The 23,695-nt window shown below is 47.3% G+C and overlaps 1 protein-coding gene across 1 annotated transcript in view; it reads right to left on the reverse strand.

Moving 5' to 3' along the window:
• Window positions 1-7,380: 7,380 nt before the first annotated feature.
• Window positions 7,381-23,695, reverse strand: part of BBS1 (Bardet-Biedl syndrome 1) — a 45,961-nt gene continuing 29,646 nt past the window's right edge. Inside the window, exons 15-18 of the mRNA XM_077287433.1 lie at window positions 22,673-22,807; window positions 21,187-21,273; window positions 8,749-9,054; window positions 7,381-8,457 (exon numbers count right to left, since the gene is read on the reverse strand). Of these exons, the coding sequence (XP_077143548.1) occupies window positions 8,968-9,054; window positions 21,187-21,273; window positions 22,673-22,807 (309 nt within the window). The 3' untranslated portion in view covers window positions 7,381-8,457; window positions 8,749-8,967. The remainder of the gene's footprint in view (window positions 8,458-8,748; window positions 9,055-21,186; window positions 21,274-22,672; window positions 22,808-23,695) is intronic.

Consider the following 23,695-nt stretch of genomic DNA (forward strand, 5'->3'; position numbering starts at 1 on the left):
TCAGTCATCTCCTGAGATCTTGCCAACAAGATCTCCATCTGCGCATGCGCCGCCCCACAGCAAGCATTTCTACGGAGTCCACCGCACAGGAGGAAACCACGGAAATACGGCTGGCTCTTGACTTTCAAGAAATGTCAGCAGAGTACCCCATCAGCAGCGGCCACCTCGGCCAGCAACGATAACTGCAGTGCCAGCAGCAGAGGCGGCGGGCAACCACTACTCCCACCCAGCAGCAATGGTAACGGTAAGGTATACTGTATACGCATTATAAGACGCACCCCCATTTTACCACCATTTTTTCAAGAAGAAGCGTGTATTATAATACGTAAAATGTTATGTGTACTTTGTCCTATTCATTTAATTATGACATAAATTCACTGATTTAATACATAATTTGTCCAATATATTTAGTTATTCACTCCTTTATTTGTGATTATCTTTACGAAGTCTGATAATACCAGGGCTCAGCAGTCTGCTTATCTTGGCTGGTTATCAAAAATAGGGGGATCCCCTTGAAAAAAAAAAATGGCGTGGGGTAACCAGCCAGATGAAGCAGACTGCTGCGGCCTGGTATTAAAAGACTGGCAAGGCCCATGCATTTTGGCCCTCACCAGCCTGAAAATACCAGCCAGCAGCAGCCCCACAATTGGCACATCCAAAGATGCACCAATTGTGGAACTTTACCCTGCTCTTCCCACTGCCCTGTAGCGGTGGCATATGGGGTAATAAGGGGTTAATGTCACCTTTCTCTTGTAAGGTGACATTAAGCCTGGTTAATAACGGAGAGGTGGCAATAGGACACTTATCCATTATTAATCCAAAGTTTGTAAATTGTTAAAAAAATACACAGCCAGAATAAAAAATTTTAATGAAATACAACACAACACAGTTTTAACATCTTTTTATTGTACTCTCATTCCTACGAAGCCCTCGATCTCCTGTAAAGAAACCAAAATAACAAACCAACAGTATTCTCCCTGTTCCGCTGTTGTCCAAAATAACAAAAGTCCCACGACGAGTTCAGCTCTGCTACATCTCGATGCCAGGCTAAGCCTGACATCCAGACACAGCAGAGCTGCTTACGGGAGGAGATTCCCCGGTGGTCACATCGAATGTATTTCTCATGGCCAGCTGATCGCGAGAGTACAGGTGACCGGAGATTACCCCGTCCCCGGCAGTCAAGTGCACGGAACTTATCGCGATAAGCTGGCCGTGAAAAACACACTACACGTTACCGCCAGGGAGAGGGTAATGGCCGGTCACCTGTACTATCAGCTGGCCACGAGAAATCCATTCCACGTGACCACCTTCTGGTAAGCAGCTGGGCATCGCGCACGACGCGCAGAGGGCTATTAATTTAAAAAAAGGACAACAGGACGAGACGGCTGCACTAACCTCTCTCTCTCCGGAAGTTCTTGTGTCACGTACTTCAGTATGTGACATAGGAACTCAACATATGTTAATTAGCCGACATGCGTAGTAAGCAGCATTAACGCAGTTACTACGCATGTGACTAATCATTTGATACGGTTTTACCGCATCTAATGATTGTCTATGGGAAATTTACGGCGCGGCAATGGAGCGTCGTCGCATTGTAAACAGACATGCTGTGTTCTGAAAAGACGCGCCGCATGTCCGTTTACGTGAGTCTGACGCATGCGTGTTTTAACGCATAGTGGAGACGGGATTTCTGGAAATCCCCTCCACTATGCTGTAACATCTGGACGCTGCGTCAAACACGCAGCGTTTCCTGACCGTGAAAATACACCCTTAGGGTATGTTTCCACGGTACGTAAACGCTGCTTGTTTGACGCTGCAGCGTCAAACAAGCAGCGTCCAGATGCTCCTGCATAGTGGAGGGGATTTTATGAAATCCCGTCTCCACTATGCGTGGAAACCCGCACGCGGCGGCCCTGCGACTCCGGACATGCTGCGCGTCTTTTCAGAACGCAGCATGTCCGTACACCTTGCGGGGACGCAGCGTCCCCGCAAGGCATATCACAGGGCCCTATGGCGAGGGGTGCGATGATCCCGGATGTGTACTGTACACATCCGGCACCATCGCGTCCCAGAAAGGGGGCGGGGCTTAGCGCCGAGCGGCTTCGCCGCTGCGGCGATCCCGCCGGCAAGCCGTACCGTGGAAACATACCCTAAGGCAGGGGTCGGGAACCTATGGCTCGCGAGCCAGATATGGCTCTTTTGATGGCCGTATCTGGCTCGCAGACAGGGCTCCTACCTGTCTATGGGAAGGATCAGTGGCGTAGGAAGGGGGGTGCGGGGGGGGCGGTCCGCCCCGGGCGGCACAATGCGGCGGTGAGTCAGTGGCGTATCTAGGGGGGCGCAGCCGGCAGGGGGGCGCAGTCGGGCCGCCTAAAGCGGCGGTCCGCAGTGTCTCCCCCGGCGGCTGCATTCTGCCGCCCCCCGCACTGGGAGTCAGCTGTTCTCTGTGCCGACTGTCAAGCTGACAGCCGGCACAGAGAAGCTGCGGCGCGCCGGCTCCCAGTGTTCAATTGTACTCGTATCTGTGATGCGAGTACAATTGAAGCTCTGACTGCCGGGTCAGAGCGACGCCAGCAGCATGATCAGGTCATGTGATCATGCTGCTGACGTCACTCACCTGCGCGGCAGAGCAGGAGCTGCAGATCGACCAGGAGACACAGAGCGGTGGAAAGTGCTCCAGTGGAGCTGAAGACACCGAAGGTGCAGGGGGGGGATTTACTGTGAGTGGGGATGGGGGGCATATCATATTGTGGGGGGGATTTACTGTGAGTGGGGATGGGGGGCATATAATATTGTGGGGGGATTTACTGTGAGTGGGGATGGGGGCATATATTGTGGGGGGGGATGGGGGCATATATTGTGGGGGGGATTTCATGTGAGTGGGGATAGTGGGATATATTATTGGATTGGGGATATTTAATATGAGTGGAGATGGGGGGATTTATTGTGGGGGGAAATTTAATGTGAGTGGAGATGGGGTATTTATTGTGTGTGGGGGGAGATTTGTCATGGGGATGGGGGGATTTAATGTGTGGGGGAGATCTGAGGACACAAAATGAAGAGCAAAGGGGGAGATGGGGGGGCATATATGAGGAAACAGTATGGGGGATGGGTGCAGACAGCTTGGGGTCAAACGGGGGAATGTATGCGGACACAGTATGAGTAGCGATGTGAAAAACGTATGTGGACAGAGTACGGGGAGTGAGGGTGTTGGGATGTGTGCATGCGTAGCATGGGGGGACAGTGTAAGGGCACAGCCAGGAGGGGACAGTATACAAAGGAGGGGGAGTGTGATGAGAGAGTACAGTATAAATACTGGGCCCTATAGGGGGGACACAGTGTGAGAGGTCAGTGTGAAGAGGGGTCCGGTATAGAAAGGGGAGGTCAGTGTGAAGAGCATGTACCATAAGACAGACAGTGTGGGGGTCATATTTTATGCAGACAATATAGTGAGGGGAAATTTTTTATTCAGGAGCATTATAATGACACTTGTATCTTTAAGGGCGTCATGTGGAGATTTTCTGCAAAAGAGCGGAGAAGATGGAAGTCTGCAGAGACGGCTGTGGATGAGAAAACTCAACATGGGGAGAACAGCTCCAGAGGAGACGTCATCTATCAGGTACCTGGATGTAAATGTTATTTGTGATACTAACTCTCATGTTTTTATTTATGTTAGGAGCATTAAAGGGGATGTCCAGGTTTGTGATGAGTCTGCAGTCATTCTTTGTGACTGCAGACTTCTGACTTCTCACAGTGCGCCCTGCACACTGTCAGGATTCTCTGGTGCTGGCGATTTACATACATGCGGTCACGTGCTGACTAGACATGTGTGGCCTCACTCTATGAAAATGAACTGAGTGAGGCCGGGCACGTCTAGTCGGAATGTGGTCAGAAGTATACAAATCACATGCTTGTGCTGACATGACTGTCCACCGGCCAGGGAGAATCCTAAAAGTGTGCAGTGCATGCGTTGTGAGAATTCAGAAGCGTGCGATGTCAGGATTCAGCTCCGCAGGTTCCAGTCGTCGACACATGGAAACTTCACTCATATGCGATTTTCATACTCATGGTCCTGTGACAACGAGCTTCTCTTCTGCTTCTCTCAGTTTTTCACTGAACATTGGGAGCTTAAGGGAGAGGAGCTCGTCGGTACATGACTAAGGCCGGGATCACACATATGCGAGATACGGCCGAGTCTCGCAGGTGAAATCCCTCCTCTGGCGCCGGCACTCCGGAGCAGAGCGTGTAGCCGCACAGCAACACATGGAGCTGCACGCTCCGCTCCGGAGTGCCGGCGCCAGAGGAGGGATTTCACCTGCGAGACTCGGCCGTATCTCGCATATGTGTGATCCCGGCCTAAGTGTGAAAATCGCATACGTTCTGGGGGGGGGGCGCCAAACTCGGGAACAGCCCTGGGCGGCAAAAGCTCTAGCTACGCCCCTGGGAAGGATGCATGCACCGCGCTCCATCAGGCCGCGGTGCACGCTGATATTGGTAGTTCTTTGATGGCCTGATAAGCATTGGCGGCAGTGGTGAGCGGCAGGGAGCATGGACTACATTTCCCATAACTCCCTGCATAGCCGCGCCGTCTGCAAGCACGTACGGCTCTCGCGGAATTATATTTCAAAATATGTGGCGTTTACGGCTCTCTTAGCCAAAAAGGTTCCTGACCCCTGCCCTAAGGGTATGTCTCCACGTTCAGGATTGCATCAGGATTTGGTGAGGGTTTTCCATCAGTATTTGTAAGCCAAAACCAGGACTGGAACAATTAGAGGAAAAGTATAATAGAAGCATATGCACCACTTCTGCATTTATCACCCACTCCTGGTTTTGGCTTACAAATACTGATGGAAAATCCTGACCAAATCCTGATGCAATCCTGAACGTGGACACATACCCTTATGGTAAAGCAACATCATTAGACCAAGCTACAAGAAGAAGCTGGGACTTTCTTCATGAAATTAGAGCTGGATTAATTATCCAACCCTAAATAATTTTTCTAAAACCCTATCATCGCTTGTCATCCTATTTAGAATTAATAATAGTGACTATCCCAAGTAAAGGAGAAAAAAAAATAGATTGCCTCCCCGTCGGGGAATCGAACCCCGGTCTCCCGCGTGACAGGCGGGGATACTTACCACTATACTAACGAGGATTGGCTGAAGAATATGCTTGAGTAGACTGCACAGAAACAATAAGATTCATGCATCACCTACAGTCCCCCATCAGGGGTTGCTACACCTTTCTGCAAAATCTAGTAATCTAACTATTTACATGGTGAAAAGAAAACTATTGTTTACGCCTGTGGAAGTTTGCCAATGTGCAGTACATACAGGTTGTCATGTAACAGAATGGTTAGAGCTCAATGGTGCTTGGTTCAGCACAGCACAGATTCTCCCAAATTAAAGCACAGCCAATCCTCGTTAGTATAGTGGTAAGTATCCCCGCCTGTCACGCGGGAGACCGGGGTTCGATTCCCCGACGGGGAGGCAATCTATTTTTCAAAATCTATTTTTTTTCTCCTTTACTTTTTTTTTTTTGCTGAAGTGTCTTCTGAGATTATTTCTTTTTTACACACTGCATTTATTGTTACTTTAGTATAAAGTAAACATAATGGTAGTATTTTTAAAAAAAATTGAATAAATTATTTACTTAATGAAAAAAAAAAATCTCCCTCTCAGCTCTAGGAGAATATGCATAATACTGCAGTTCTATCCTAATTTCATACATGATAGCCCTCTCTGTATAAATGACCTGTCACCAGTGTGCAGTTTTTGCGCTTATTTTATTCCTGCTGCCCCTCTAAATATTTTTTTTTTAACTTCTTAAATCCGCTATACAGTTGAAGAGATATAGGCCTATAGAAAGGTGGGGTTGATCCTCCGGGGCGTGTCTTTAGGCTGCTTAATATAAGCCACGCCCCCAGAACATATCAAATTTGCATTACATAAAAAGGCTCGTATCTCTAACCATATGGCAGATTTAAAAAACAAATAAAAAGAAACCCAGAATACTTTAGGGAACAGCAGGAGTAAAATAAGAGCAAAAACTGGACGCTTTAGAGCCCTCTTTAAGAGAAGGGTGTATATTTAAACATTGTGGGCTGCATAATGCCATAGCGGAAACCAGTCGGACCCTTAAGATATCCGATATGTCACTGATCCAAACTTCCGTGTTTGGCGCTTTCCTGTCATTAGAATGAAGCAGAATTCAGAAATGCAGGCGTGAACAGAGCCTAAAAAATGTCATCAGCGACAAACCCTTCCAGAATACAGCGGATGGCAGCAAATCCTGCTCCTTTTACTCGCAGCAAACATATGGTCTTCTGCAATGGTTGCTGCAGTGAAGATGAAGTGTTACAAGGCCGCTATTCAAATGAATCGCAGTCCGTGTAGAACAAAGAGCTCAGGTCACTCCAGAGCTGGAGCTGCTGGTGGAGGCCATTAGGGCGTCATAGAGGGAAATCCTCCTGTATTATGGGGGTTTCCAGGATGTGCCGATCTCCGCTGGCACAGAGCGCTCCTGTCGGCGATTCAGCAGATTCCAATGACGTCACGTCGACAGAGCAGAACATTCTCTTAAACTCTGTACTGTTGACAGGGTGTGACTGCAGACATTCTGCTGATTGACAGTCGGCTCCCCGCTGCCTAACCGCAGGGAGCGGGCTGTCACTGAGCAGGACATCAGCAGTCATTCCTGTTGACAGAGCAGCCCGGAAGAAGAGGAGCTGCTCTATTGATGTAGAGCAGCAGAGTTGCTGGCAAGAGCGGTCAGTGATTACCCTGAACCGGCGCCGGGAAGAACAGGCAGGCAGTTACCTCTGTTTGCAATTACCTGTTAGTTTTTAGGGCCCACAATAAAAAATAAAAAAATAGTTCTGGACAATGATAATAGACGATTAGATAAGGTTTTAAAAAAGTCATTTGTTTGGGGGGTAAAAAAAGTGCAAGTCATTTATTTGAAGGGGCTACTGATGGAATCCACTCCAAACTAGGCATAGTCAGAATCATAAACAAATCAGGACAAAAAAGCTCTTCCAAAATCTTCACAAACCGCTTGAGGAAATAAAAAAAAAGACTAAAAATGAAAAAATATTTAAATTTGGTGATCTGAAACATTTAAGTGTGACAGACAAGCAAAAGAATAGGAAATCAGGAAGGGTGCACACACTTTTTTTGTGCCCTTAAGCTTGTCTTATCGTCTTTATTTAATTGTTCTTGACCTAATGGTGCAGGAGTCTTTATAATAACATCCTATCTCATGGAGTCGGGCTGGAGGCAAGTGAAATGGACTATAAATTGATCATGACATTGCAGCCAGGACCACCGAAATCCTCAGACGAGGCATTGTGTGCGGGACGATAGGAAAGAATCAGTGGAGTTTAAAGTTGACATGTTCTTTATTACATATTAGAATAGATTTCCAAACATAATAATCATATTGTAAATATCCTACACAAATATATATACAGAATATTCTGTATTTTGGGAATAGACCTTGGGGGAGAATTAACACATGGAGTAGAATAGTTCCCCATAGTGACCAAACCACGGCTATGTAAAGATGGAGTTTGTGGGAGCAGAAACTCTGCAAAAAATCTCCAAATCCTCCTTAAAAACTTGGGAGTTTCTGCTAAAAAAAAAAAAAAAAATCTGCAAAAAAGACTCAAGCTTTAAACTCCAGAACTCTGACATAAAAGCTTTGAAAAGTTGCAAACTTCAGTTCTTTGGAGTTTTCACTCAAGTTTTTACCAGCTGCGCCAAAATGGGCAGAACTGGAGCAGGATCGGGTCACCACGTCTCGATTTAATTCATTACCAGCTGTGGCGCTCACTTCGCCAGAAGTCTTACTCTAGTCCCTAACTGGAGTAAGATTTCTGCTGTGGCATATGGAGGCGCATGCCACTCGTCAGACTCTCTAGATTCATGGAAAGCCGTGCATCTCCACATAAATCAGGAGCATCTGACTTCAGTACATCCCCTCGTTAAGACTGGCATGAATAACACCGGTCTTGGTGAAGCGGGCCCTAAATGTGGACGTACCTTACAGCTCTCATAATAAAGGAAGAAACGATTGTGACTGGTGGTTATGGGTAACGCCTTTATTTTTTTCTTTTGTACTGCTTTCAATTAATCTCCTCCATTTGTGCAGAGAAACGGTGAAAAGACTGCAGCGGTACAGAGCTACTGTGGTTTAAAGCTGCATGTGAACACAGCCTGTGAGACACATGTCTCTTGATAAACGTGATATATCTTCTGGCTGACCATACATCCGAATCTGAAATTCATGTTTGCTCCAGACAGATTTCTGCTGCTAAGTCCCCCACTTTTTTTTCTTAACAAAAGTGTCTTATTATTTGTCACTTAAACTTTATACTTCAAAACAAACCTGCCAATTGCTATATTGCTTTTGAGCACCAGGTGGCGCCATACTATAAGTTAAAAGGCAACCGGTCACCTGAATTTGGCGGGACCAGTTTTGGGTCATATGGGCGGGGTTTTCGGGTGTTTGATTCACCCTTTCCTTACCCGCTGGCTGCATGCTGGCCGCAATATTGGATTGAAGTTCATTCTCTGTCCTCCGGAGTACACGCCAGCGCAAGGCAATATTGCCTTGCGCAGGCGTGTACTCCGGAGGACAGAGAATGAACTTCAATCCAATATTGCGGAAAGCATGCAGCCAGCGGGTAAGGAAAGGGTGAATCAAACACCCGAAAACCCCGCCCATATGACCCAAAACTGGTCCCGCCAAATTCAGGTGACAGGTTCCCTTTAATTCCAGAACGTTTTCACTGAATCATTTTCTTTAACAGCATATACATTGCAATTTGTTTATGATCCATACAATGGATGCAGTATTTAATAATGGGCCCTTTAAGAGTTCAAAGAAAGAGAGATTGTCCTTGAAGGTTCATTTTTTAATTCAAGTCCTGTGATTGATGGCTATAGATCTGTAGAGGTCTTCCCATCAGCCAGCGATAAGCCCTTCGCTGACCGGCATGTTGATGTGCGCTGTAAGCAATGGTGTACTTCTTCCTTCTTTGAGGACAAAAACCTAGGGAAAGAGGAAATATGGAATGATTAATATGCAAGTCATTTAAAGCAATTCTGTCATCCGATTTGACAATGCAAACTGAAAACATTGTTAAATATATTGCTTAGACTGGATGGGGCTGGTGTACTTCCTTTATAAATCCTTGTCAAAATATCTGTACATTCCTGAAACGCTAATGCGCTAGAGCTGGATTCATAAGATGTTAATTTTATTATGAGGCAAGAAAAAGGATTATACTGACATTCATTTTCAAAGTAAGTACAGCAGCCTTGCCAGGTCCAACATCTTTTTAGTAATATATGCAGATTGTACTATGAAATCTGGTGACAAATACATTATACGTAAAGTTACAAAAACAGAATCAGGTTTACCCCATAATATCAATCTGACAAACACAGGAACCTATTGTGCGCCATCAACAGGTACAAGTCTCCACCACTAAGTGAAGAGGACGTGTTTCTTCTATAGAGGAGCCGGTGCCTTTATTTTACCTATAAAGGGCTCAGTACTGCAGGAGGGACGTCTCCTACTTGCTTTCGGCCTCGACAATGTGTTTCCATACTAGATCCCTAGCCGAATTTCTACCACAGTCTCCCACCTCCAGCCTCTCAGCATCAGGAGGCTCAGCAGTGGTGAAGCTCAGGGACCCTGCAGCCGTCCAGCAAGACCCCCCTCTGATCTGCAGAACATAGGGGCTCTATAGTCTCTTCTTGCTACTCCTCATTAACATAATTTTGACCTGGGACCAACTGGCACTGTAAGTGTTAATTTTTCTACTTGATCAGTCCCCTGCTGCACTTTGCTGTCACCTAGTGGCCATATGCTACAACTGCATATTCTGCCGCGAAAACCATTAATTGCACTCACTGCTTCCCTGTACCACCCGACACGATACCAGTACGGACCCTCTAACCTACCCTACAGCCGAGCCATACATCACCAACTTCCATGAATGAAAACCCGGGACTCTTACTAGGACTTAACTCATCCTCCTTTTTACCCTGATGAACATGGCGCATAAAAGGATTCATTTTTTCGATGCTGGGTTAATTCTCTGGACTAACAGATAAACTCATAACTGCCTTCATGCGAAGTCTCGCAGAAAAGCTTTGATGAACCTCAATCGTATGAACCAAACCTCACAGACCTCAGGAACAGGATGCCCTCTGGACCGCACTCTCCAGTCGAATCTACTGACTATTCTCCAGATCCGGAAGTGATTCCAGCGACTACCATCAGAACCCCCTGCAACCCAGCCATGGACCACACGGTCTTATTATTATCGTAATTCCAGTTCATTCTACATCCTGAACTGTCCAAAATGTCGGACAAGTTGACCAACAACTATCTAAAAGAAAAGAGAATTGTGATCCCGCCCTTCCGACCTACAGAACAAAATTGTCTCCACCACCTGAGCCCTCATCACCCACAACATTAGGAAATAGAGATGGTCCATGAAGAAATCTATTCCCTGAACGACAACCGGAAGACTTTGAAAACCGCTCTCGCAGAAGCAATATCTACATCAGAGGTCTGCCCAAAACAATAACAGACCTACAGCCCACTGCAACAGCCCTTCTTCAAGAACACCATGACTAAGACCGGAGTGTCGAAACGCGTCGGTGGGTAGCTCTCTGGGATCTATATGTTGTCCGCATGATGTCTGTTTTTATGATTTTTTTCCATTAAAAGACAAAGTTTTATATTTTTCTACGCTGGAGTACCTTTTTTTCCTTCATTCTTTGGAACTTGCATGACCAAGCCCAGGTGGCTCCGTGCGTGAACTCTTTCTTGGAAAGAGACTGCAAATGCTGAGCTGACTTCTCCAGTTCCTTATTCCTTCTTTATATATTCTTCAAGAATTAGTTCCTACTAAGCGTCCGGAGATGGACCGCAGCAACAGATCTCTAGGCAAACGCAAACAGGAAGGTCCAACTGCGACATCATCCTCTACCCTGGACGAGCTCACGTCCACGTAGCTCCACAATAACATCCTAAAGTTCTAGCGATGGTGCTTGCACCACCGCTCAATCAATCCTTTATACCGTTATACACGGTCCACAAATTTCACCAGGTTTGTCTTAAGGCTTCAGAAAGACAATAACTTGATAAGCCAACCCAGCCCTTCTTCACCTCCCCATGAACTCTTCTTATGAAAGCTACCTTTCTTATTGAGCTGTTTTCACAAACCAAGAGACACACTTCTCTAAAACATCATACCCAAAATCCTTCTCCCCTTCCTACCCTCTTTTTCATACCGCCAATGCTTCAAATAAAACTAAAGACGCAGCCATTTGCTTCAAGAAATCGGTCTATTTTGTCTTCAAATCCCAAGTCGCAGACATCGATGGCCGCTACCTACCGATAACAGGAACCATTTCAGCTGAATTGGTGACTTTCGTTTCTTACTACGCCCCGAGCACTCACCAGTCCACCTTTCTATCCCACCTACTCGACCTAGTGTGAGAACATGCCCAAGGCACCGCGCTGCTCTGTGGTGACTCATTGCATACTTAATCCCAAGCCAGACAAGTCTACCAACCAGAAACTGTCCAGTTCCCCATCATCTCTGCTTCCAGTACACACGGTCTCCTTCCACAAACACCTTTCTCTCCATCACTGGGTAGACTTAATGAGAGAATTACACCCAACCGTCAAAGATTACACCTATTTTTCTCCACGTAATTCAGCTTTCACCTGAATAGACCACATTTTGGCTCATCCAGCCTTAATACCCAATATGAGAAACGTTTGTCTCCTCACAACTCCCAGGTCCGACCACGCTCCAGTTCTCTTGACCTGTTCCTCCCTGCATCCACGCCCACGAAAAGCGCTCTGAGTGACTCCCTGATTTCCTACCCAGAAATCTCTCAAAGACTACAGTATGTAGCTATCTTGATGATTACTTCTCCTTGAATCAACAGTCAGCCACTTCACCAATCTCTCTTTGGGAAGCCAACAGCGCAGTCCTCAGGGGCTTCTGCATTCAACAAGCTGCTTGCAAGAAAAAAGAAAGACTCGCTAGAATGTCCGACATGGAAGGCAGGGGTCAGCCTTAGAGTCCCAGATAAAGAACGCTCCTTCCCCATGGACATGTTGTGACCTCACACACGCACCGATTTAGACCTTTACCTCTCTGAGAACGCAGACCAAACTCTTCATTGGTCCTAAGAATAGTTCAGCGACCTACATAATAAAAGCAACTTCAATCTCGCTCCAACATCCAAAATGTCTCCAATCCCCGCGTTCACGTTACAGTTGCGCATCGAGACTGGCATCACATCTACCCTCTTATCCCCATCTTACCAGTTACTTTAACTCACAAAAACCAGGAGCAGCAGCCTTAAAGCAGCCATGTCTACGATACCCAAACCGAACTCAGACCATACACTGCGGTCAAGTTATAGATCCATATCTCTAATTAATAGACCTCAAACTCTTAGCACAATTTCTAGCACAGCGCTTGAATTCAGGATTGAGATCCCTCATACATCCTACATCCCTCATATGTCCTACATCACTGTAAACAACGCAACCTGGCAGGTAGGTTTTTATCACTTTATAACAAATGCTTTTGACTTGGTCTCACAGACCTTCTTCTTCGCAGTGTTACAGAGATAGAACTTTCCTGACCAGTTTCTTTCATGGATTTATGCCCTGTATAGCTACTCCTCAGCACAAGTCCCCTACAACGGCTTCTCCTCTGCCTCCTTCTCCATCAAAAGAGGCACCCGTTACTTTTTCTACTCGCAATAGAAGCCCTAGCAATTAGCCTTCACCACAATCCGCACATCCAAGGCACAGAAATTGCATCAATCTCCCATGGGCTTTTTGTTTGCGGACGATATTTTGCTTCTCCTTACCGCCCGTCATACATCACTGCCCGCTCTGCTCCAATCCCTACAAAGCTTGGATCAAATTTCAGGCCTAGAGATTAACAAATTAAAATCCCAGGGTATGAGTATATCTTCCAGTCACCACCACAGTCTCATAGATTAAGCGAGACGTATCCTTTCAATTGTCGGCAATCAGATGGGAGATGGGAGATTCAAGGGCCTGTCTTGGTAAGAACAAAATAGGAAGTCTGCGGTCCTACATGGGACGATATCCATTCAGTATTATTGATAGCTGTGATATTGGAAGAGGTGGGCTGTCTTCTTGGGCGGGATAAATTGGGAATACTGGGGTTTGGTTAGGGGGGAAAGTTGTATTGAAAACAAGAATATAATATGTAAATTGTACTGATTTTCTTAATAAAAATCTACTTGAGTTAAAAAAAATTGTCGGCAATCAGTTAGACTACCTAGGAATTCTGTCTTTTCCGCTAATTACTCCCAAATATTATGTTCGCTCCGCACAATTGCAGCTCTCCTGGCTACGCTGTAAACGTTCTCCTAAATTGACGTTGCTCCCCAAACTATTCTATTTATTCCGAGTCCTCCCAGTCTCACTCCCAACCAATCACTTTAAAATAACCCAACATCTAATCAATACCTGGAAGGGCGGCTTCCCGAGTTACAAAAATAAAATTTGCCTTGCGTACAGTCCTTATCCTTATAGTTACTGATCATAACCTTAAAAAAAACGCTGGAAAGTCAAATTCTTAATATCCCTAAACACTTGCATGCTATTGTTTCATTTATTTTCTTAGTGACCAAACAAACTATAGGCTCAGCATGGGAAAAAACAGGTCTAGACCTCGACGATGTCAAAATAGGGATTTTTGTGTTACTCACCGTAAAATCCTTTTCTCCGAGACGCTCATTGGGGGACACAGGACTGTGGGTGTATGCTTCTGTCGCCAGGAGGCTGACACTAAGTAAACATTAAAAAAAGTTTAGCTCCTCCTCCATCGTATACATTCTGACACTGGCTACCAGAGAATCCAGTTCGGTGCAAAAAGCAGTAGGAGAACCAGAAAAAAATATTATCAGCATAAATACAGAAAACTAATGTCTAGAAAAAAGACCTCACTAACTGATAATATCAGATACAAGAAAACAGTAGCCATCAGACTATCAGGGTGGGAGCGGTGTCCCCCAATGAGCGTCTCGGAGAAAAGGATTTTACGGTGAGTAACACAAAAATCCCTATTTCTCCTTCGCCTCATTGGGGGACACAGGACTGTGGGATGTCCTAAAGCAGTCCCTGGGTGGGGAAATAACTTACCATTAAATTATCCAAGCAGCTGTCGTTTACAAATGCGTTACTGCTGCCTGAAGAATCCTTCTACCCAGACTTGCATCTGCAGAGATCTGGGAGTGGACATTGTAATGTTTGGCAAAAGTATGCAAATTAGACCAGTTGCAACTTTGCAAACCTGCTCTGCTGAGGCCTGATGCCGAATCGCCCAGGAAGCCCCCACAGCTCTAGTGGAGTGGGCTTTGATTCTGGCCGGAACCACTATGCCCTTGGCACGACAGGCCTCCTGAATGGCTGCACGTATCCACCTGGCCAGGGTAGATTTCGAAGCCGCGAATCCCTTCCTGCGACCTTCCGGGAGGACAAACAGAGCACCAGTTTGACGAAAAGGAGCTGTTCGAGATATGTATCTCCTCAGCGCTCTCACTAGGTCCAACGTATGGAGAGCTTTTTCCACACGGTGCGTAGGCGCCGGGCAAAAAGATGGTAGAACTATATCCTCATTAATGTGGAACGAGGAAACAACCTTAGGTAAAAAGGAAGGAGCTGGTCTGAGCACAACCTTATCCTGGTGAAACCGTAAAAAAAGGGGCACGACAGGAAAGGGCTGCCAGCTCTGATACCCGCCTGATGGAAGTTATGGCCACCAGGAATACGGCTTTCCAGGAGAGCAAAGTCAAAGAAATGTCTTGAAGAGGCTCAAAAGGAACCTCCTGTAAAGCTCTTAAGAACAAATTAAGGTCCCAAGCCTCCAAAGGAGACTTATAAGGAGGAACCTTATGAGCGACTCCTTGAAAAAAGGTCCTTACCTGTCGATTAGTAGCAATCTTGCGCTGAAAAAAAACCGACAAGGCTGAAATTTGCCTTTTAAGAGTACTTGGAGCCAGTCCTGAGTCCAGGCCTACCTGGAGAAAAGCAAGAATACTTGGGACGGAAAAACGCAGAGGAGGCAGCCCGCGCCCTCTGCACCAAGAAAGAAAAACCTTCCAAGTGCGATAGTAAATCCGCGCAGAAACAGTTTTACGTGCCCTGATCATGGTACCTGCCACCTCTTGGGAGAACCCAGCTTGAGCTAAAACCCAAGATTCAACGGCCAAGCCGTCAAACGTAGGACCCCTGAGTTCTGGTGGTAAATCGGCCCTTGAGATAGAAGGTCCGGACGATCGGGAAGACGCCATGGATCTCCGGCGAGAAGCTGAACTAGGTCTGCGTACCAGGTCCGTCGTGGCCAATCCGGGCGATCAGAATAGCCGGAACTCTCTCTGACTTGATTTTCCGGATTACCCTCGGGAGTAATGCCAGAGGAGGAAACAGATAAGAGGGACGAAACTGGCTCCAAGTCAGAACTAGCGCATCCACGGCGATTGCCTGTGGATCTCGATACCGGGCTACAAAGCTGGGAACCTTGGCATTCCCCCTGGACGCCATGAGATCCACGTCCGGAGTCCCCCATAAGCGACATATTTGCTGAAATACTTCGGAATGGAGAGACCATTCGCCGGATGCTAGACCCTGTCGACTGAGGAAATCTGCCGCTCAGTTCTCCTCGCCCGGAATGTGGGCTGCTGAAATCACCGAGTGATTCTTCTCGGCCCAAAGCAGAAATTGTTTCACTTCCTTTAAGGCTGCTTTGCTGCGGGTGCCCCCCTGGTGATTTATGTAGGCCACGGCTGTGGCATTGTCCGATTGAATCCGGACAGGGCGACCCGCCAGGAGATGATGGAAATACTGTAAAGCTAGCCGAATAGCCCGAATCTCCAAGAGATTGATATGAAGATCTGCTTCCCGAGGAGACCAGCGCCCCTGAGCAGTGTGGTGAAAAAACACCGCTCCCCAACCTAGGCGACTGGCATCTGTTGTAACCACTAGCCAGTTGGTTGGAGGAAAGGGTTTCCTCTTCAGTAGGGACGAGCTGTTTAACCACCATGTAAGGGCCTGCCTGACCTGGGGAGACAGCCGAAATCTGTGGACGAGGGAGAATGGGCTCCCGTCCCACACTGCTAAGACTGCATGTTGAAGAGGTCGGAGGTGAAGCTGAGCAAACGGCACTACTTCTATAGTTGCCACCATCTTTCCTAAGACCCTCATGCAGGACCGGATCGTATGAAGGCATGGTTGTTGAAGATTTCTCACTTCCCGTCGAAGGTCTAGGACCTTGTCCTGTGGAAGAATTGACAGGGCTCGGGAGGTATCAAAAATCATTCCTAGAAATGAAATTCTCCGAGATGGTACTAGGGATCACTTTCTTAAATTCACTAACCAACCCAGACGAGACAGGGTGTCTAGAGTAATGCTGACATTTTCTTTGCAAGCCTGAAAGGTCGGCCCTTTGATAAGAAGATCGTCTAAGTAAAGCATGACTACTATGCCTCGGGAGTGCAGAATGGACACCACTGTTGACATAACCTTTGTAAACACCCTGGGGGCGGAGGCCAGCCCGAAGGGTAAAGCCGTGAACTGATAGTGCGAGTTGTTTAGAGCGAACCGGAGAAATCTTTGATGGGAAGGAAAAATGGAATATGCAGATAGGCATCCTGAATGTCTATTGAAGCCAAGAACTCTCCCTTTTCCATTGAGGCAATAACGGATCGGAGAGATTCCATCCGAAAGTGACGGATGTTGACAAACTTGTTTAGGCGTTTCAGATCCAGAATGGGCCTTACTGTTCCGTCTTTTTTGGGCACTATAAACAGGTTGGAATAAAACCCCTGAAACCTTTCTTCCCTTGGAACAGGAGTGATTACCCCGCTGCAACGAAGAGACTCTATAGATTTGAACAGGTCTTGACGGTGGGACTCGGACCTGGGAAGACGCGACGGGAAGAACCGGCGAGGAGGGTGACCAACCAGCTCGATCTTGTATCCTGAAGAAACGAGCTCTCCTACCCACCGGTCTTGGATAAAATGGAGCCAGACCTGGTGAAACAAAAGTAGACGTCCGCCTACTCTGCTGGTGGCACACCGAGAAGGCCTCCAGTCATTTGGCCGAAAACCTTTGAGTCCTAGACCCTCTGGACCTAGTTGACTGGGCACGCATCCTTCCCTCCTGGTTGGCTGAATAGGAGGTCCGATTGTCTCGATCCTGATTGGGCCGGCCCTGCGCAGCGGCGCCTGGAGCCAGGGTCCACCTAGAAATGCGAAAGGGTCTGAAAGGGGCCTGGAATTGGCGACGAAAAGGCTGTCTCATCCTTTGCTGTGGAAGGAACTTGCTTTTCCCTCCTGTAGAATCAGAAATAAGCTGATCCAGCTTCTCTCCGAATAAGCGACCTCCCTGATATGGTAGGGTTGTAAGAGACTTCTTAGAGGTAGAGTCTGCCCGCCATGTTCTTAACCAGAGCGCCCTTCTAATGGCAATTGCATTTGCCGCTGCCGATGAGGCACAGTCCGCCGCATCTAAGGCAGCATTAATCAGATAGCTTCCAGCAAGCGCTATCTGAGTTGACATTTCTGCCAACTCTGCTGGCAAATCCCTTTCTTGAAGAGCCTTTGTTAGGGACTCTGACCAAGACATCATTGCTTTAGCAACCCAAGTTGCTGCAAACGAGGGAAAAAGGGCTGAACTTGAAGCCTCAAACACGGAACGGGTCAAACTTTCAATAAGACGATCCGTAGGGTCCTTAATAGACGAGCCATTAGGGAGGGGTAATAGAGTATTAGACGCTAAACGAGATACCGGGGGATCTACTGAAGGAGACTCTGCCCATTTGCTGCAATGCTCAGGAGAAAAGGGGTACCTAGACTTCAAGGCTCTTTGCCCTGAAAAACGTTTGTCCGGGTGCTCCCGATTTCGCCGAATCAAGTCCTCAAACTCAGGGTGAGAGGAAAAAACCTTATGAGCCCGTTTGGCCCGTTTAAATGAAACTTTGTGATCCGCAGAAGAAGCGGGCTCGTCTTCTATCCCCAGGGACTGGTGGACAGCCTCAATCAGACTATCAATAGACTCCTGAAACCCCGGGGTTTCCAAATTAAGGGACCCTTCTGAATCATAGTCTGTCTCAAGTTCCCCGCTCTCGGCAGGGGAGGGAGAGCGTGATACGGAGCTCCAGGATGCAGAAGCACCTGATGGCCCGGACGACGGTGTGTGAACTCGCTTTCCCCGTGACTGCCTCGTGTGAGCGCGGCCCCTGCAGCCTGAAGGCTCCAGGGAGCCCGAAGCTCTTTCCAAGACGGATGGACTGCTGTTTCTGACCGTGGGGGCCTGAAGGGACTTGATTGCTTCAGTTAGCGAGGCCATAGATTGGGACAATGACGTAACCCATTCTGGTGGAACTACCCCAGTCTCCGCCTGAGGGGAAGGGATAATTGCCGGAGGGATAGCTGGGGATTTCGCAGGGGGGAGGGGGGGGGGGGGCTCCTGGGCGCGTTCGGAGTCACAGGCCTCGCAGAGGCGAATAACCTGGGCATGCGGGAAGGCAGAATGACAGGCTGCACAAGCGGTATATAGAACCTAAATGAAAGTTATCACCTGCGCTAAAAGGATGCGTTGGGAAATAGAATCAATATATGGACACAAGGGAAAAAAGTTGTGCAGATACAATAATTTAGAAAGTCATGCCGTTAGCCATAATAATCACTGCATTAGCACTTACTAAAATAGGGCTGTAGCCGCGCCGCAGCGTAGCTGTAACTTTACCGGTGAAGTGTCCAGTGATTGGTCCCGGAATCAGGTCCGCTGGATGGGTATACGCTGGTCACAGGGAATTCACGCCTGACGAAGAAGGTATTCATCCTTCGAAACGCGTTGGTTTATGTCCCTGCACGCTCCCCGTCCTTACTCCTTGTGTGACGTCACACCTTAGCTACGCCCTTTCCACGCTCCGCCACTGCTTCGGCGTTGCTTCCGGCCGGGGCACGCTAGAGGCTGGCGGCTTGTTCGAATTCCCTGTGACCAGCGTATACCCATCCAGCGGACCTGATTCCGGGACCAATCACTGGACACTTCACCGGTAAAGTTACAGCTACGCTGCGGCGCGGCTACAGCCCTATTTTAGTAAGTGCTAATGCAGTGATTATTATGGCTAACGGCATGACTTTCTAAATTATTGTATCTGCACAACTTTTTTCCCTTGTGTCCATATATTGATTCTATTTCCCAACGCATCCTTTTAGCGCAGGTGATAACTTTCATTTAGTTTTATACTTCTCTACTTAGCAGGGGTTTACACAGACCCTGCCTGATCACCAGCAGCAGCGATTGCTTTAGTGTCTTCTTAATAGTGTAGCGCCAGTGTACCACTTTATACATTGGTATATAGAACCTTGTGAGTCTTAACTTTTCTAGACATAGTGACTGATATGCTTAACCCAGAAAAATACTGGGAGAAAAAACGACGCTTCTGTTGTCAGGCTGGAGGGTAGAAGCACTTACCCCAGTCCTGTGTCCCCACCCGTACAATGTAGGAACTGACACCACATGGAGAAAGAAACAGTGTCCTTTTATCCCAGCTACCCTCCGGGGGCGGAACCGCCGGGATTGTGGCGCCATATGGCCTGCTGCAGACCGGAGCCGGTGTCTGGATTTTTTCCCCAGACTCTCCAACCCACCGGCGACGAAACCGGAAGTGAATAATACGGCGGGGCGGGGCCTAACGGCGCGGCCTGCCCTGAATGGAAGCAGGCCTGACTAACCCGGAAATGCACCCGGGACACCAGGCCGGAACTTGGGCTTCTGGAGAAGCCGGGGCCTGACTGCGGCATCGACCACATAGGCGCTGCAGCGCCGACAAGTGCCGGGAGCCGCCGGAGCTCTGAGTGTCATGGGGGACGTGACGCCGTTCCTGGCGGCAGCCGGCCCAGTACGGCGCCGTCGAAATAAAAGACCCTAAGGTAACGCGCGTTGACCAGGAGCCCCCTCTTCTTCTGCCCCCTCTGTTTGCAGGCTGTACTCTTATGAAAGAGCAGCGTGCAGCCTAAGAATATCAGGGGGCCGAATAATTAACGGAGCAGGAACCCTTACTCCATGTACAGATTAGGAGAGGGACCATCTGCCACCCCTCTATCACCGTGGTAAAAACCTAGGTGTAGGAAGCCCGGGAGGAGGGTATGCACAGACAACTGCGGGCACCTGTACAGCCTAAGGTCTATCATACCCTAGGGTGGTCAGGGCTGAGTCTGGCATGCAATCCCACGTAGCGGGAAAGGATACGTGGAGACAAGGTCGCACGTGCTTACCCGTTGCTGATTTGGGGAGATCGGACCCTCAGAAGGGACCATCGCCCCTCAAAATCCGTAAGCTGTTAAAACAAGGGTCCATAGGATCTGGACCCAGACGTGTGCCTCCTTCAGACACTAAGCATGAACTGGATTGTCGGGTAGCCAGTGTCAGGGTGTATACGATGGAGCAGGAGCTAACTTTTTTTTTATGTTTACTTAGTGTCAGCCTCCTGGCGGCAGAAGCATACACCCACAGTGTCCCCCAATGAGGCGAAGGAGAAAAACGTCTTTCTTGGTATATGATTAACGAAAAGCTATCAGCTATACTCCCAGCCAACGTACATAGACTTGAGAAAATGTGGCTACTCTGAGCGATCCAACCATACCCCCTCTGCCATAGTCCCACTATGCTTAAAGGTTTCTACAAATCGTGATTCTTCATGAACGACCTTCAACTGGAAGGATCATTTGGTTTCCTCCTCGGGCCTTACCCAATTCCCCACCCCTCACCTTACCATGCGTTTGTCCCCTCTACAGCTCATTTTAGTTGTCTGTATAGCTATATTTTGTTTTGTACTATATTTGTAATCTACTTAAAACCTTCAATAAAAAGGTATTGTTTAAAAAAAAGAATGACGGAGGCAAGTGACAAATGGCCTCTTGGCGATGGCCGATAATGGTTGGTGTTGGTTTGGCAGCAAGGGAAACTCAAGTGTATACAGGCATTATTTACTTTGCCAGCTGTATTTAGAGAGCGGAAAACGCCAATATATAGAGATTTCAGCAATACTTCTCATCCTGCAGCCTCCCCACCGAGCCGAATACAGAGGATTTCTACCTTAATTACATCGGAAATCCCTTTGTCGGTACAACAATCCACAAATGTCTCAATAGGATAATTCAACCCAGGAACCAGAAGGGGAACCTAAAAAAATAAAAATCCATGAGCCAAGATAAATGGAGACATCATCATTAATTAAAGGGTGCTAAAAGGGATTTTAAGCCAGACGAGCTAGGTGACATATACTATACAGGAAGCACTAGTCAGTGAACATACACACTAATCACATAAGTTATATACTATGAAGTCAATGATCTTGTGATGGTTCCCTGGATTAGTCAGCAGGGTAGGGCTACTATGGAGGTTTGCGTCTTCATTGCTGCCGGACCACCATATCTCTTCTAGACCTGACCCTACACCCCCGATCTCCCACAACCCAGCTTTTCCATCTGGTCTCTTTGGCTGGCTCATTGCTGGTTTGGGAAAGGCTCCTTGATTGACTGCAGTTAGGATATTATTAACCCTGCAGTATCCTCTCCCTATGCCCTGTTCACTGACATGATATTATGCATATTGAGGAGCTGCTTGTTGAGGAACATGATGATAATGATGCTTTCCTAGAAATATGGTACCTGTAGATCATTCAAAAAAAGCCTTCAGTATTCGATCCCCTACTCTGCCCAATTAGAGGCCCTATATCTCTAACACCGTCCTTTTTTCCCTTCAGTACCTTCTTTTTCACCTCTCTTTTCTTTTTGAGTTTTCGGCTTTTTTCTGGAGGCCAGTTTTAAACTATTCATTATGAGATTAATCTACTAGAGACCTATGAGATCTATCTACTGGCTAACACGGTACAAAGATATAGATCTTTCCTGTGTCATTATGAGATTATACACTTTGAATAATCAGATATGGTACTAACAGAGCAAAGCAAAACAATTTGCAGTACCCTGGTCCAGTGGCCAGGTCGGAACTCCGCGGCAGTGGGACCAGAGTCCAGTGCACTTCCTACTACCTTCCTGCAGCCTGGGAACCTTTTCTGATTTGTAGGTCCTACACCTATGTTGTTCGAACCTACTAACCAGACGAATTGTCCACGATGGTGGAAGGTAGTGGGTAGTGCACAGGACTGTGGTCTGGCTGTCAGAGTTCCTATGTGGCCACTGGACTAATGATGAGGCATTGGTCATTTCTCCAGCCATCACATCTGAAGATGCCCATTCATTTTATATACCCGTCGGCTAAACGATGGTTCGCCTGACCATTCAGGTGGCTGCTATGTCTAGCTATTATATGCACAAAGCTAAAGGTTAATAATTGATAGATCAGATATTGCTGCCATGTCTGCTGGGCACCAGGTAGGAACTGATGACCATCACCATTGCAGATTAATAGTCGGCCCAGAATCTTCCTGTACCAATGTCAAAAGAAGACGCACTAAAATAAGTTGGTTGCCTAAAAGTCATAAATCTGTAAGTAAAGGGATAACCTACACACTAGAGACCCATCCCATCATGCACAATAGCACAAGGTGTTGAGATACCTTAAAGAACGCCGGTCTGAGCTGGTAAAGCTGTTTGTCATATAGGAAGCTAATCAGAAGCTGCATGGAAGGCCGACTCACTGATGTGTTCTGTAAATTCAGGATTATTTTGAAGCGGGGACCAATTCCTTGTACCTGGGAAAGAAACCATTAGTAACAGTCACATAAAGACTGGACATGTCTCCAAGATTTTGCGAGGAACGAAAAATCACCGACATGTGAGTACAAGTGCCATTTGTGATAAAGCTCTCGTAGGAGAAAAACTGATGTGAGTAATGGGTTTTGTCACTTACAGCTCCCCCCCAAAATGACCCCTGTAGAAATTACTGAGCACACCAGGAAAACTCTCCAATAGAGGTCAATGAAAACCTTTAGGTGCACATGTAGTTTTGAGCTCTGCGGATTTTTCTGCAGCGGATTTGAGAAATCCGCAAGTAAAAGGCACTGCATTTTACCTGCGGATTTAATGCCTTTTTGGTGCGGATTCCACCTGCGGTTTTCTATTATGGAGCAGGTGTAAACCGCTGCGGAATCCGCACAACAAATTGACATGCTGCGGAATGAAAGGCCCCCCAAAGCGCTTAGCTAGGGGGACACAGGCCCATTCATTAATGGCTATTTCTCGTACTCCTTCCCCCCCCCTTTTGTTCCTCTATATTGGTCTCTCCCACTCTCCCCCCTTCTCTATTAGTGCTGTGATTTAAATGGTAGTTACCTAGCTTTGAAGTCCTTTACAGGTCACCAGCAACTGCCAGGAGAAAATGCGAGAAGAAGGGGCCGTTGGTTTGAGCGGGAAAAAACGCTGATTTGATTGGCTCAGGACTGAAAAGAGCGGGAAAATCAGAGGTATATAAGGCCCTTCTTCTGCGCAATCCAGTCAGTTCGTGCGCAGCAAGCAAGAAAAGTGCCCCTCCCTCCCTAATAAATGTAAAAAAAAAAAAAAAAAATTCCCGTCGCGATATTTGTTAGAAGGTATAGTCGCCCAGCTAATGCTGGGTGGACTTGGTTCTTTTTGAAGGTCAT

This window comes from Ranitomeya variabilis, chromosome 2, assembly GCF_051348905.1.
Source record: "Ranitomeya variabilis isolate aRanVar5 chromosome 2, aRanVar5.hap1, whole genome shotgun sequence".
Taxonomy (NCBI): Eukaryota; Metazoa; Chordata; class Amphibia; order Anura; family Dendrobatidae; genus Ranitomeya; species Ranitomeya variabilis.